The sequence below is a fragment of the Cucumis sativus genome, chromosome 3 (genome assembly GCF_000004075.3).
Source record: "Cucumis sativus cultivar 9930 chromosome 3, Cucumber_9930_V3, whole genome shotgun sequence".
In the NCBI taxonomy this organism is placed as follows: domain Eukaryota; kingdom Viridiplantae; phylum Streptophyta; class Magnoliopsida; order Cucurbitales; family Cucurbitaceae; genus Cucumis; species Cucumis sativus.
The window spans coordinates 19,907,419-19,921,893 of NC_026657.2; the positions used below are offsets into that span (position 1 = coordinate 19,907,419).

Sequence of the window (14,475 nt, forward strand, 5' to 3'; positions counted from 1 at the left end):
TTTTGTTTTATTTTCATGTTTTTCTTTTTTTCAAATTACAAACTTATTCATAATTATCATTGTTTAATCTTAAAAAAATTAAATCCAGGCTGGCCCACGTTACCCAGGATCCAAAGGAATCTATTCCTTTGTAATTACTCTGACTAAACTAATTGATATTCCAAAACAAACCAAAAAGAACATTTGGCGGGAACCAACGTTTACTCAAGCTGGGTTATACCTAACTTCGAATAACACCACTCGGATCCAGTGCAACTCTTCAATTCCCTATTCCGGTTTAGACTAATCTAGCTCCCAAACAAGTTAGAACATTTTCGCGGGAACGAACGGGTTATTTTGGCGGGAGACCACGTGGCAATCTGCTACTATTCTTCCATATATTAAAACCCTTCAGATTTTCCTACCCTAACATCGTCGATTTCTCCTTTACTCTTAGTCTGTAACAATGGCGGACGCTTCAAACAAGATTTCTTCTCGTTCATCAACTTTACCCTTCAAATCGAAGAAAAATTTGGGCTCCAACTCCTCATCATTGCTCAAGGATCCGCAATCTTTAAGCTCCAGGACGCCGGAGAAGCCGGTGGAGCGAAATAGGAAACGGAAGGTTGCGCTTTCCATTAAAGAGGTTAAACAAGCTGCTCAGAGCGTCCATGAATCTAATCGTCAGTTGCATCATGATCTGACCACTAGAGGGAGTAAATTAGTTAGAAGACAGATGGATTCGTGGTCGAATGAAAGTCAATCTAGTAGATCCAAGACTTGTGTTGATAATAAGTCCAATAAATTGCCTGAAAAGTAAGTCTTTTTGTTTTTTGATCTTGACATTTTGTTTATCGTTGGCTGGTTTTTTTTTTATGTACTTTGAATGTTTGGTGAATAAGTTTTGTTATTTCGGTGTTTTGCAGATTTGAGCTGCTGTGTAAGTTCTTTGATTGCTTGGATTCTGCAATGCGGTTGTTACGATTTAAAGGTGTAGCCTCCAACTTCTCTAGCGTTTGCACTAAGATTGAAGTCCTCACTGATAGGTACTCTACTTATTCTGCCTTCTACATCGCCTTTTCACTCCATCCATTTATTTGTTGATACTGTAGATTAATATAGTAATTCTCCAATTATCTATCTGGCTGCATGACTAAGTAAATTGAAGAAGTTTATGAATTTTGTTATTGTTAGCTTGTAAAAGAAATAAAGAATCCTGCTTGTTGTAATGACAAACAATTAAGTACAACAAAAAAAATATGGATCTTGGTCTGCATATATGGTTTTTTTTTAATTTATTTTGCAAACTGCAACTGTATTTTTCTTGCTATATGTTGAGCCTCATAAAATTTGTAATTTTGTGTTGGCGAGGTTTAATCCCTCTAGTTTTACTCAATTTTGTGGCACATACTTCTTAGACTTCTTATATGACTGAAGAAGAGTATCTCCGGAGGTTATGCTGTGTTTTTTTATTCTAAATTTGATAGCTATGATTGCAGGAGGTTTTCATACAGTCATTTGGCTCAATTGAAGTTTATTTTACCTGAAGCAATTATGCTTAAGAAAGTTGTGGTCTTTGATGAGCGTACCAGCTGTATGAAGCCAGATCTTCATATATCTTTCAATTTTGGTGTCCTAGAGAGTAAGGAGGACCAGTATATGCAGTTGAGGAAGTTGTTTAGGACACGTCTTTCAGAATTTGTGAGTTCCCATCCAGAGGTATGTCACCATTTTCTTGGCCGGAAATGTGAAAACTTGTGGGCCCTCTATATGTCATTGCTAGTTCTTGCTCTTTTTTCAACCGGACTTGAAGAAACAAACTATGTTGATGCTTGCTGGATGTTGCTTTTCTCAAATTTTATAGCTTAGAATTAGGAATAAAGTTGGTATAACAATGAATTGTAGCATTCTGATCATAGAAGTTTATTGTTATCATTTGCATCATGCCCACTCGCGATGGCTTGATTTTTCTCTTTTATTTTGAAACTCATTCCTTTTCAAATATTTTGGTTTTATGGGTTTTTCTAGACCTTCAAATTTTCAATGTTCTAAGGTATGCTTCTGTATTCAGATTGACGATATTCCAAAGGATTCTCTGCCAAATCCATTCAATTTCAGAAGCCTAAATCTTTTCCCGGAAACCAACTCGTTATCCTCTGTCAAGACATCAATTGAGCAACTAGCACCTGAGCAACCATTGCCATCAGCAGAAGACATTCCCTCTAATCATCATTCAGAGAACAATCAAGGTTTTCGGATAATTAAATCTACCATGACTGGTCATGGCCCAAATAAACAGAAGGAATTATTTGGGTTATCTCATTTTTCACCAGTTAGCCGGCTTTTCTCTCAAAAAGCTGTAAATATCGACGTGCAAACTTTTGATGCGTCTTCAACTAAACCTTCCTCCCCAATTAAACTATCTTCCAACTCAACCTCTAACTTACATTGTCTTGAAAATTATGCTTCTCCAATTTGCTCTTTGTCATTGCCAAATCCCACAACTCCCAGTAATATGGTAGGAATAGTAACCATGAGAAAAGAAGATGGTCAATCTGCCAAAGTTAATGATATAGATTCAACTCCTGTAAAGTTTGTTTCAACCTCGGATCAGCTGATGGCTAGCACACCTGCAATGGCTCCACCAAAACGAAGTTCCATGACTCCGGATGACGATTTTTCCTACTCGACAAACAAATTAGTGAGACGTCCACCTCGTTCAAGATCACTTGTATTTGACACTCCCACAAAGGAAGATAAAAACAAAGATGAGATAGATGTTTCACTCGACAATGACATTCTAGATGTTCTATCTGAGAGCCTTGTGCAATCGGTATGACCATTCCCTCGTAAAAAGCATCTATCTCTTAGATTGTGCTGATTTAAACCACCATGTGCAGCAATCAAATATGACCGAATGTTTAACAATTTCTTGTGTTCTCAATTTGCAGATTAGAGAGAAAGAAAGAAAGATCAAAGAAGAGCAAATGCCAGCAATAACACAAGCTAAGAGGCGACAGAAACTGATCGCTAACCTGCCAAAACTCTTCAATGCTATCTTCTTCTTGTACCACAAGCGTACAGTTGTTAAAAGGGAGGAGCTATTAAACAAAATAATCACTGGAAGTGTTGATATCCTTGACAGGAGTAAGCAAAAACATAATACACCTGTTTTAAAGTTGATTCAAAATTGCTTTAGTTGTTTGGAGCTGATCCATTTCTTGTGTTATACTCATAGGAGAAGTTGAAGAGCAGCTAGATTTGTTGTTTGAACTCGTACCCGACTGGATTTCTCAGAAATTGGCATCCAATGGTGGTGATGTACTAGTTTGGTGAGTTTTTCTTTCTTTACACTATTTTAACTTTGAAGTTTGGAAAATCATTACTTGCCTCCATACAAAAAGAGTGTTACTGAAATCTTATATGGTTTTACATTTCAGCATCAATAAATTGTCAAATGTTGAATCGGTTAGTGTTCGGCTCAAAGAAGCTAAGTGAAGGAGTCGAGAAGTTTATCAACTTTTTTGTCTTAGTAGACACAATTGAAACGACGAAGCTCATTGCCTCTCTAAATTGTATAATCCATGATGTAATTATAACAAAAACGAAAATATCTAACCGAATCTGCAGTTTTTTTTTGATTGATCTCTTGCTCTTTGATAAATCCTATTTGTTAACTTATTGTAATTTTGTAAGGTAGATGATAGATAACAACAAGAATTTCTTCCGAAGTGTCACAACTTTACTACCTTTTTCAAATGATAACAGATTTCAATTGGTTGTAAGCATCTATTTATTGGTTATTGCAACACCCTAAAAGCACAGGACGTATATGAATAGGGTTGGCAATGGTATCGGGCTAGGTTTAAAGCCCACATTTCCCTCCCCATCACCATTGCCGTGGAAGATTTTCTGGCCGTTCCCGTGGGAGGGTCCGGGTCTGGGTCTCCCGGGTTGGGAATCCCCACGAGTAAACTTTTCTTGTTTATTGTTATTATTTTTATTTAAAATGTATTAAAATTTGACAATTAAGTTAATAATATTTTAACATTTATTTATTAAATTAAATGTTTAAGTTAATTTAATTATAAAAAAGCTGTAAAATTCTCATATCAGTAGCGTAAAAGTTATGATTATATATATTTTCCTTGTGTTATATTCATAACTGAAATCGAGGAGGAGCTAGATTTGTTGTTAGAACTCGTGTTAATGTATTTCTCATAAACTGAAATTGAGGTGGCATCCAACGGTGGTGATGTGGTAGTTTGGGAAGTTTTGAAAAATCATTAGTTAGATAAGAACAAAATAAAATTATATCAATTTAAGTCTCAATTCTTCAATTAAACTATTGGTAAAAAGAAATTTAGTTTCATTAAAAAAATGTTTTTGACCATATTCCAAATATTTTTTATAAAAAATTGTGAATTAAATTCAAAATTTATCGAACCTCATATAGCATTTTAATCACACTTAATGTCCAAATGCATGAGATGATTAATTTGACATATTAACTAGAGTCAAATCTAAGAATAAATAACTTCTTTTTTTTGTTTTTGTTTCAACTTATTGTTTTCAAGATTCACCCACCATAAATGTGCACAAATCTCGAAAAGGAATATTTGTTGAACAAGAAATTTTGGTAAATTAAATTGTGATAATTTAAAGATTAGAAAAATTGTCATTAATGGGGAGCTCCACCTCATACCTTAAAATTTTAAAATCTATTTCAAGATCCAAAAAATGCAATTCATTTGAAATAGTTAATTGCAAAATTGAGACACATTCAATCCAAGAGTTTGGCTCTACACCTGTGGAATAGCCATAGCCGAAAGTTTCATGTTGAAAAGGAGAGCATTGTTGATATTATAATAAAGATGAAATCATGAAATTATATCATATAATTCAAAACTTATATACATCTTAGCAAGATACGCATCGGTGAGTTCGTCTACTCAATTCGGTGAGTTCTTCATACATTCGAGTAGGGGTGTTCAAAATGAAGTTGAAAATCGAACTGAAACCAAACCGAAATTGAATGCATACAGTTCGGTTCAGTTTCTATTCCAAAAAAATCGCATAAAATTCGGTTCGGTTCGGTTTAAGATGTTAAGAATCGATTCTCAAACCGAACCGAATTACTTTATTTAAAAAATTAAATATATATATATAAATAATAAGATTTTTTAGACTTCAAAACGGGTATAGAGGCAAAAATCAAGGAGAGGAACGAAAAGGAGAAGAATGACATAACCAAAACGTAAAGGACAAGTTGTCTTGATGAAGTTTGTATGACTGAAGAACTTTTATTTATCTTAGGTGGATTTTGAAACTTCTATGTTTTGGTGGACTTTCAAATTTCAATGTTTGAAACATCTATGTCTGTAATTTTCAAATTTCGGTTTGGTTCAAAATTACAGTTCAAAATTACAGACATAGATGTTTCAAACATTGAAATTTCTATGTTTGTAACTTTGTATAAGTGGTTCAGTTTTGATTCGATTTTATTTATGCATATGTGGTTCGGTTTCCATTCGGTTTGACACAGATGAGTGGTTCGGTTCGGTTTCAAATAAGATTTTTTTTTTCATTTTACGGTTCGGTGCGATTTTAACTTCAATCCGAACCAAACCGAATCACGAACACCCCTACGTTCGAAATTCATTTGAGCTATTCTCTCTTATTTGCAAGAAAAAAATTCTCTCTCACAATGTGTTTGTTTCTTGTCGACTACCCCTCTCTCAATCTTTCTTTTCTTTTCTCTAATAAAACCTAAAAGAAGAAGATTCAAATAATTGTAAAAATTTCATTGAGGCATAATTAAATCTTAAAATTAAAATTTAAATTGTTATTAAAATTTTAATTCAAAATTTTCTTAAAAATATATATTATGTATTATTTAATAAATTGTTTAAAATATAACAAATTTGAAAATCTTATATATAAATCTATCAACAAAATAGCAAATTTAGTTAACATTTACCAAATTTGAATGTTGTTTGCAAAATACATTGTTTTAATAAAAGAGACACAATAAATTAATTTTTTAATAAAAATTAATCAAAGTAAGTGTGCATAAAATATAAATTAAAATAACTATGTATTACCTAATAAATTATTTTTTAAAAATAATTTGAAATATAAATCATACGAAAATACTGGACCAGTGATTATCATTATTTTAGGGATTAAATTTCATAATATTTGAATTCAAAATACTATAAAATCTAATGAATGAGGAATGATTGGAAACCTTTTAACAACTTTTTACGGAAAATATTTATTAAACATAAGCTTTATGAATTAAATAAATAAATGTTAATTAATTTGATTTAAATACTAAAAATTTAAAAATTTGTTGTGAATTATAGACATATTATTATGAGATATTGAAGAAATCTTGTCAATCCTGAAAATATCATAAATTAATTAATATTTTTCAAAACTTATGGAATGATATTTGGTCTCATTATTTGTATAATACAAATATACAGTAAAACACGTATTATCCTACATAATAAGGTATAACACACGTATTATACTTCTTGATTTAGACATGCATAACAGGGATGATTGGAAATAAAATGTCACATACAACGTAAAACATCTAATTAAAATAAATATGAATATTAATGTAATTAAAAAACACAACGTGAAAAAATAATTATTTGATACAAGAGGTACAATAAATTATTTTTTAATAAAAATCAATCAAAATAAGTGTTAATCATAATTTGCACAATTCTACGGATGATAAAACTTTATTTTTAAATTATTATTAACCATACATACTATGTATTATCTGATAATTTTCTTTAAATAACTCGAAATATATATAATATAAAAATGCTTAATTTATGTTTGGCATTAAGTTGGGGATATGATTAATTTAGGGATACGATGTAATATTTGAAATCAAAATATCATGAAATATAATGATTTGGGAATGGTTGAAATTCTCAAAACCATTATTTTTATTAAGCATACGTACTATGTATTATCTAATAATTTTGTTTAAAATAATTTAAAATATAAATCATATAAAAATTCTGAAACAATAATTGTCATTATTTTAGAGATTAGATTTTCTAATATTTAATATTATGAAATATAATGAATGAGGAACAATTGAAAATCTTTTAGCAATTTTTTTAGGAAAAGTCTTTATTAAACCTGAATTAAATAAATAAATGTTAATTTAAACCTGAATTAAATAAATAAATGTTAATTAATTTGGTTTAAATATTAAAAATCCAAAAATTTGTTATGAATTATATATATTTAGGGGATATTGGTGAAATCTTGTCAATCCCGTAAATATCATATATTAGTTAATATTTTTCAAAACTGATTGTAGTTTGCAAATATACTGTATCCGTGACAGTGTGATATTTGGTAAATACACTATATTTGAAAACACGTATTATCCTACCTAAAGGGTATAAACGGGTAAAAAAAATCACAAAAAATTATGTAACCACCAGTTTTGCCAAAATTCTTAATATTTTTCAAATTTGCTATTTTTCAGTTTGTTATACAAAATTTTGCTACACTCACCATTATCTCATCTAAATATATATGTGTAAAGTTATGCAATTCTCACCTATGAGTATCATATAAAACTTGCTGCCAAGTGAAATTTATAAACTTATCAAAAGTTAAAATAACAATAACATGCTAGGGGATGATAATCAAATTAAAATAGTCTAAAAATTTTATGAATTTTGAGATTTAAGTATGTTCTCTAGAATTGGAAAAAAAGATTAAAATTTTGAACCCTCACCTTTAAAGTTCAAAATTCTCACTCACTTCTTGGATGAAATTGGATGAAGTTAAGTTGTGAACAACCACAAGAGTCTTCTCCACTCTTATCAAGGCTTAGAACTTTATGGTGGGATCAAATTTTGCGAGTTGTCGAGAGAAACAAGTTTTTAAACACTTGTGAATCTTTTTCGGAAATCAATTAGATTCATCGTAAAAACGAATTGTGCATTAAACAACCATAAAGCACATGGAAATCATATTTGCAAAACAATTTGACACTTAACAAACATTTGAATTGGGGATTTGGTGGAAGAAAGATGAAATCCACACATTATCCTCAAGTATGGTGCTTACTCAGAATGCAGTACAAGCAGATTTGGAAACGTGTTACTAAAATCCTATATAGTTTCATACTTCAGCATCAATAATTTGGTCGAATGCTGAATGGATTGGTGTTTGACTTAAAAAGCTAAAGGAAGAAGTTGAGGAGTTTATCCACCTAATTGTTTTCTCAGCATCTAGCATAGCGACAGTTGAAATGAGAAACTCACAGCCTTTATAATGTAAATTATAAGAAAGACGGAAGAGTACCAAATTTCTAATTGGCAAATTTTTTGTTTTAATTGATCTCTTGCTTTTGACTATTAGTAACACTATTAGTTTAGTGTCCTGTGTTGTGGGTGATTTTTTTGTTAAGAAATGAAGTTAATACAAAATAATAAATAAGAATAAGATTTTATCCTAACTTAAAACTTATATACTAATAATTGAATAGGGTTAAGATACGCTATGGATTAAATCCTCTATAAATACATTCTTTAAAGCTCTAATGACGTATCCAAGTTATTTTTTGTTTAGGGTTAAAGAATAAATACACTAGGGTTTAAGATTTAAACATAAGGGTTATTTTTGTTTGTTTTCATGTTTTTTTTTTTTAAATTACAAATTTATTCATAATTATCCTTATTTAACCTTAAAAAAATAAATCCAGTGCAAGTCTTCAATACCCTATTCCGGTTTAGACTAATCCAGCTCCCAAACAAGTTAGAACATTTTCGCGGGAACGAACGGGTTATTTTGGCGGGAGACCACGTGGCAATCTGCTACTATTCTTCCATATATTAAACCCTTCAGATTTTTCTACCCTAACATCGTCGATTTCTCCTTTACTCTTAGTCTGTAACAATGGCGGACGCTTCAAACAAGATTTCTTCTCGTTCATCAACTTTACCCTTCAAATCGAAGAAAAATTTGGGCTCCAACTCCTCATCATTGCTCAAGGATCCGCAATCTTTAAGCTCCAGGACGCCGGAGAAGCCGGTGGAGCGAAATAGGAAACGGAAGGTTGCGCTTTCCATTAAAGAGGTTAAACAAGCTGCTCAGAGCGTCCATGAATCTAATCGTCAGTTGCATCATGATCTGACCACTAGAGGGAGTAAATTAGTTAGAAGACAGATGGATTCGTGGTCAACTGAAAGTCAATCTAGTAGATCCAAGACTTGTGTTGATAATAAGTCCAATAAATTTCCTGAAAAGTAAGTCTTTTTGTTTTTTGATCTTGACATTTTGTTTATCGTTGGCTGTTTTTTTTTTTTATTTTTTATATACTTTGAATGTTTGGTGAATAAGTTTTGTTACTTTGGTGTTTTGCAGATTTGAGCTGCTGTGTAAGTTCTTTGATTGCTTGGATTCTGCAATGCGGTTGTTACGATTTAAAGGTGTAGCCTCCAACTTCTCTAGCGTTTGCACTAAGATTGAAGTCCTCACTGATAGGTACTCTACTTATTCTGCCTTCTACATCGCCTTTTCACTCCATCCATTTATTTGTTGATACTGTAGATTAATATAGTAATTCTCCAATTATCTATCTGGCTGCATGACTAAGTAAATTGAAGAAGTTTATGAATTTTGTTATTGTTAGCTTGTAAAAGAAATAAAGAATCCTGCTTGTTGTAATGACAAACAATTAAGTACAACAAAAAAAATATGGATCTTGGTCTGCATATATGGTTTTTTTTAATTTATTTTGCAAACTGCAACTGTATTTTTCTTGCTATATGTTGAGCCTCATAAAATTTGTAATTTTGTGTTGGCGAGGTTTAATCCCTCTAGTTTTACTCAATTTTGTGGCACATACTTCTTAGACTTCTTATATGACTGAAGAAGAGTATCTCCGGAGGTTATGCTGTGTTTTTTTATTCTAAATTTGATGGCTATGATTGCAGGAGGTTTTCATACAGTCATTTGGCTCAATTGAAGTTTATTTTACCTGAAGCAATTATGCTTAAGAAAGTTGTGGTCTTTGATGAGCGTACCAGCTGTATGAAGCCAGATCTTCATATATCTTTCAATTTTGGTGTCCTAGAGAGTAAGGAGGACCAGTATATGCAGTTGAGGAAGTTGTTTAGGACACGTCTTTCAGAATTTGTGAGTTCCCATCCAGAGGTATGTCACCATTTTCTTGGCCGGAAATGTGAAAACTTGTGGGCCCTCTATATGTCATTGCTAGTTCTTGCTCTTTTTTCAACCGGACTTGAAGAAACAAACTATGTTGATGCTTGCTGGTTGTTGCTTTTCTCAAATTTTATAGTTTAGAATTGGGAATAAAGTTGGTGGTATAACAATGAATTGTAGCATTCTGATCATAGAAGTTTATTGTTATCATTTGCATCATGCCCACTCGCGATGGCTTGATTTTTCTCTTTTATTTTGAAACTCATTCCTTTTCAAATATTTTGGTTTTATGGGTTTTTCTAGACCTTCAAATTTTCAATGTTCTAAGGTATGCTTCTGTATTCAGATTGACGATATTCCAAAGGATTCTCTGCCAAATCCATTCAATTTCAGAAGCCTAAATCTTTTCCCGGAAACCAACTCGTTATCCTCTGTCAAGACATCAATTGAGCAACTAGCACCTGAGCAACCATTGCCATCAGCAGAAGACATTCCCTCTAATCATCATTCAGAGAACAATCAAGGTTTTCGGATAATTAAATCTACCATGACTGGTCATGGCCCAAATAAACAGAAGGAATTATTTGGGTTATCTCATTTTTCACCAGTTAGCCGGCTTTTCTCTCAAAAAGCTGTAAATATCGACGTGCAAACTTTTGATGCGTCTTCAACTAAACCTTCCTCCCCAATTAAACTATCTTCCAACTCAACCTCTAACTTACATTGTCTTGAAAATTATGCTTCTCCAATTTGCTCTTTGTCATTGCCAAATCCCACAACTCCCAGTAATATGGTAGGAATAGTAACCATGAGAAAAGAAGATGGTCAATCTGCCAAAGTTAATGATATAGATTCAACTCCTGTAAAGTTTGTTTCAACCTCGGATCAGCTGATGGCTAGCACACCTGCAATGGCTCCACCAAAACGAAGTTCCATGACTCCGGATGACGATTTTTCCTACTCGACAAACAAATTAGTGAGACGTCCACCTCGTTCAAGATCACTTGTATTTGACACTCCCACAAAGGAAGATAAAAACAAAGATGAGATAGATGTTTCACTCGACAATGACATTCTAGATGTTCTATCTGAGAGCCTTGTGCAATCGGTATGACCATTCCCTCGTAAAAAGCATCTATCTCTTAGTTTGTGCTGATTTAAACCACCATGTGCAGCAATCAAATATAACCGAATGTTTAACAATTTCTTGTGTTCTCAATTTGCAGATTAGAGAGAAAGAAAGAAAGATCAAAGAAGAGCAAATGCCAGCAATAACACAAGCTAAGAGGCGACAGAAACTGATCGCTAACCTGCCAAAACTCTTCAATGCTATCTTCTTCTTGTACCACAAGCGTACAGTTGTTAAAAGGGAGGAGCTATTAAACAAAATAATCACTGGAAGTGTTGATATCCTTGACAGGAGTAAGCAAAAACATATACACCTGTTTTAAAGTTGATTCAAAATTGCTTTAGTTGTTTGGAGCTGATCCATTTCTTGTGTTATACTCATAGGAGAAGTTGAAGAGCAGCTAGATTTGTTGTTTGAACTCGTACCCGACTGGATTTCTCAGAAATTGGCATCCAATGGTGGTGATGTGCTAGTTTGGTGAGTTTTTCTTTCTTTACACTATTTTAACTTTGAAGTTTGGAAAATCATTACTTGCCTCCATACAAAAAGAGTGTTACTGAAATCTTATATGGTTTTACGTTTCAGCATCAATAAATTGTCAAATGTTGAATCGGTTAGTGTTCGGCTCAAAGAAGCTAAGTGAAGGAGTCGAGAAGTTTATCAACCTTTTTGTCTTAGTAGACACAATTGAAACGACGAAGCTCATAGCCTCTCTAAATTGTATAATCGATGATGTAATTATAACAAAAACAAAAATATCTAACCGAATCCGCAGTTTTTTTTTCTGATTGATCTCTTGCTCTTTGATAAATCCTATTTGTTAACTTATTGTAATTTTGTAAGGTAGATGATAGATAACAACAAGAATTTCTTCCGAAGTGTCACAAGTTTACTACGTTTTTCAAATGATAACAGATTTCAATTGGTTGTAAGCATCTATTTATTGGTTAGTGCCACACCCTAAAACCACAGGACGTATATGAATAGGGTTGGCAATGGTATCGGGCTAGGTTTAAGCCCACATTCCCCTCCCCATCACCATTAACGTGGAAGATTTTCTGCCCGTTCACGTGGTAGGGTCTTGGTCTGGGTCTCCCGGGTTGGGAATTCCCACGAGTAAACTTTTCTTGTTTATTGTTATTATTTTTATTTAAAATCAATTAAAATTTGACAATTAAGTTAATAATTAAAAAAATATTTTAATATTTATTTATTAAATTAAAATTTTAAGTTAATTTATTTATAAAATGGTATTTTAAAAAAGCTATAAAATTCGCATATCAGTAACTTAAAAGTTATGATTATATATATTTTCCTTGTGTTATATTCATAACTGAAATTGAGGAGGAGCTAGATTTATTGTTAGAACTTGTGTTAGTGTATTTCTCATAAATGGCATCCAACGGTGGTGATGTTCTAGTTTGGTGAGCTTTTCTTTCTTTACAGGTTGGGCCTTAAACTAGTGGATAAGTTGGACTTAAGGAGTAAGGTGTAGTCTTGGAAGTAAAATGATATTTTGACCAAATTAAAGGATTAAGTTACTAATCACAGTTATATGAAATGGATCTATAGCGAGAGGAGTGCAACTATGAGACTTTAGTAGAATAACTCGTAGTTAAATAATGTTGATTAACTTAGTTTAAAAGAGGTTAGCTAGTTAATCTTGAATTGTTGTAGTGCATGATCTATAGGTCAACAGTTTCTCATATGAGCTCATATGGAATTAACTTAGAACAATATATTGGAATCAAATTGTTTGAATTAGGTAAATAGAGAAAAACTGACGAATATATGTGATATAGCCGTTAGTTATCAGTTTGAGTTAGAGCTTTATATTTAACTTTGATTTATATATTTAAAATATGAATAGAAGTCATATTCGAAAGCTTGTAATGGATGGAAATGGTCAAAGTTGTAAAAAGTCAAAATGTTGACTTCTGACTTTCAAAAAATGAATTTAAATTTGATCGACTTTATATGCATTTGAATTTCTATAAAATGAATTTAAATTCATGCTCGAGAGGTCAAAATTAGTCAAAAAGGACAAAATAGTAAAACGCCAAAGTTTGACTTTGACTTAAATGTTCAAATGACCATGTTGCTTTTGGATAATTATTGGCTACGTGAGATGTAAACATCTAGCACACTAAGTTCCAGTAATGGTTAGTGGAATGTTAGGTGTTGAGATTTGGTGAATCAATTACATGCATTTTTGTAATTATTTATGTTATTGAAAGGGGTTATTTCAAATATTGAAAGACTTTTGATGGTTTTGATATTTTTTATTTTACAAAATTAATGCCAAATTATCTCTCTCCCAAATCTCAAACTCAATTCCTAACTTCCAATTTCCATCATTCTTTCCCTATTTCCTTCACTTAAGAGGACCCACAACTTGGTTTTAATAAGTTCAAAGAATAGTTAGTAAACTCTAGTGATGGTCTTCGGTTCGAGTTCGTGAGAAGATTACAAGAAACGGAAAACTACGAAGGTAAGTTTTTCCATATACCCTAATTTTGTTTACTTAAGGTAGTTTATGCATGTTAATCTTTAAAATTGTTTAGATGTAATTAGCGTAGATTTGATCCATAATTCTGCTGCATGTATCTCGTTTTCCTTTAGGATTCCACCAGTGTCTTACAATAGATCGGATACCATTACTCGTCACAACACCAACATCACATGAGAGACGTTAGCTTAATATCACTTTCAACACATAACACATATATGATACAACAAGCATCAACAAAAGATTAGAAAGAATGCTATTCATACAACATTCATAAGATACTTGCCTGTTTGTCTAGATCATAAATTACAACGCTTATGTGATAAACAATATGCATTCGTTTAGAAAGATATGAAATAATTTACAACAAACATTTATTTTATAAGGATCACTCATAGGAACACTTAGCCTTAACTCCTTTTTCCTTTGGCTTTCGACTTCCTCTTCTTGCCTTGTGGTTTCCTTCAATCGGCTTTTCCCATACTCCAAAATCTACTCTAAACATGTCACACCCCCTCTCGAACTTCCTGCTAGCTTAGCCTGGAAGACGACGTGAAGCCGACTGACATCGCTCTCCTCTACGATACCTGTCGACTCTGCTGAACTCTTGAACCTGATAAACATGCTAATCTTATATATAAAA

General features: G+C 32.3%; 2 protein-coding genes across 2 annotated transcripts; both read left to right on the forward strand.

Annotated features, from left to right (window-relative positions):
- The first annotated feature begins 399 nt into the window (after positions 1-399).
- On the forward strand, positions 400-3,764 carry LOC101219367 (CDT1-like protein a, chloroplastic). Its single transcript, XM_004151930.3, has 7 exons — positions 400-795; positions 906-1,025; positions 1,479-1,698; positions 2,051-2,812; positions 2,931-3,126; positions 3,218-3,311; positions 3,420-3,764. Exons 1-7 carry the CDS (start codon positions 446-448, stop codon positions 3,475-3,477), a joined length of 1,800 nt encoding a protein of 599 aa, XP_004151978.3. The 5' UTR covers positions 400-445; the 3' UTR covers positions 3,478-3,764.
- Positions 3,765-8,876: 5,112 nt separating this feature from the next.
- LOC105435100 (CDT1-like protein a, chloroplastic) lies at positions 8,877-12,201 on the forward strand. Its single transcript, XM_031881660.1, has 7 exons — positions 8,877-9,275; positions 9,394-9,513; positions 9,966-10,185; positions 10,541-11,302; positions 11,421-11,616; positions 11,707-11,800; positions 11,909-12,201. The coding sequence occupies exons 1-7, from the start codon at positions 8,926-8,928 to the stop codon at positions 11,964-11,966; spliced, it is 1,800 nt and encodes a 599-aa protein (XP_031737520.1). The 5' UTR covers positions 8,877-8,925; the 3' UTR covers positions 11,967-12,201.
- The last annotated feature ends 2,274 nt before the right edge of the window (positions 12,202-14,475 follow it).

Coding starts and splice junctions, on each gene's coding strand:
- LOC105435100 (XM_031881660.1), top strand. CDS start 8,926: ATGGCGGACGCTTCAAACAAGATTTCTTCTCGTTCATCAACTTTACCC. Junction 9,276..9,393: donor TCCAATAAATTTCCTGAAAA/GTAAGTCTTTTT, acceptor GGTGTTTTGCAG/ATTTGAGCTGCTGTGTAAGT. Junction 9,514..9,965: donor ATTGAAGTCCTCACTGATAG/GTACTCTACTTA, acceptor CTATGATTGCAG/GAGGTTTTCATACAGTCATT.
- LOC101219367 (XM_004151930.3), top strand. CDS start 446: ATGGCGGACGCTTCAAACAAGATTTCTTCTCGTTCATCAACTTTACCC. Junction 796..905: donor TCCAATAAATTGCCTGAAAA/GTAAGTCTTTTT, acceptor GGTGTTTTGCAG/ATTTGAGCTGCTGTGTAAGT. Junction 1,699..2,050: donor TTGTGAGTTCCCATCCAGAG/GTATGTCACCAT, acceptor TTCTGTATTCAG/ATTGACGATATTCCAAAGGA.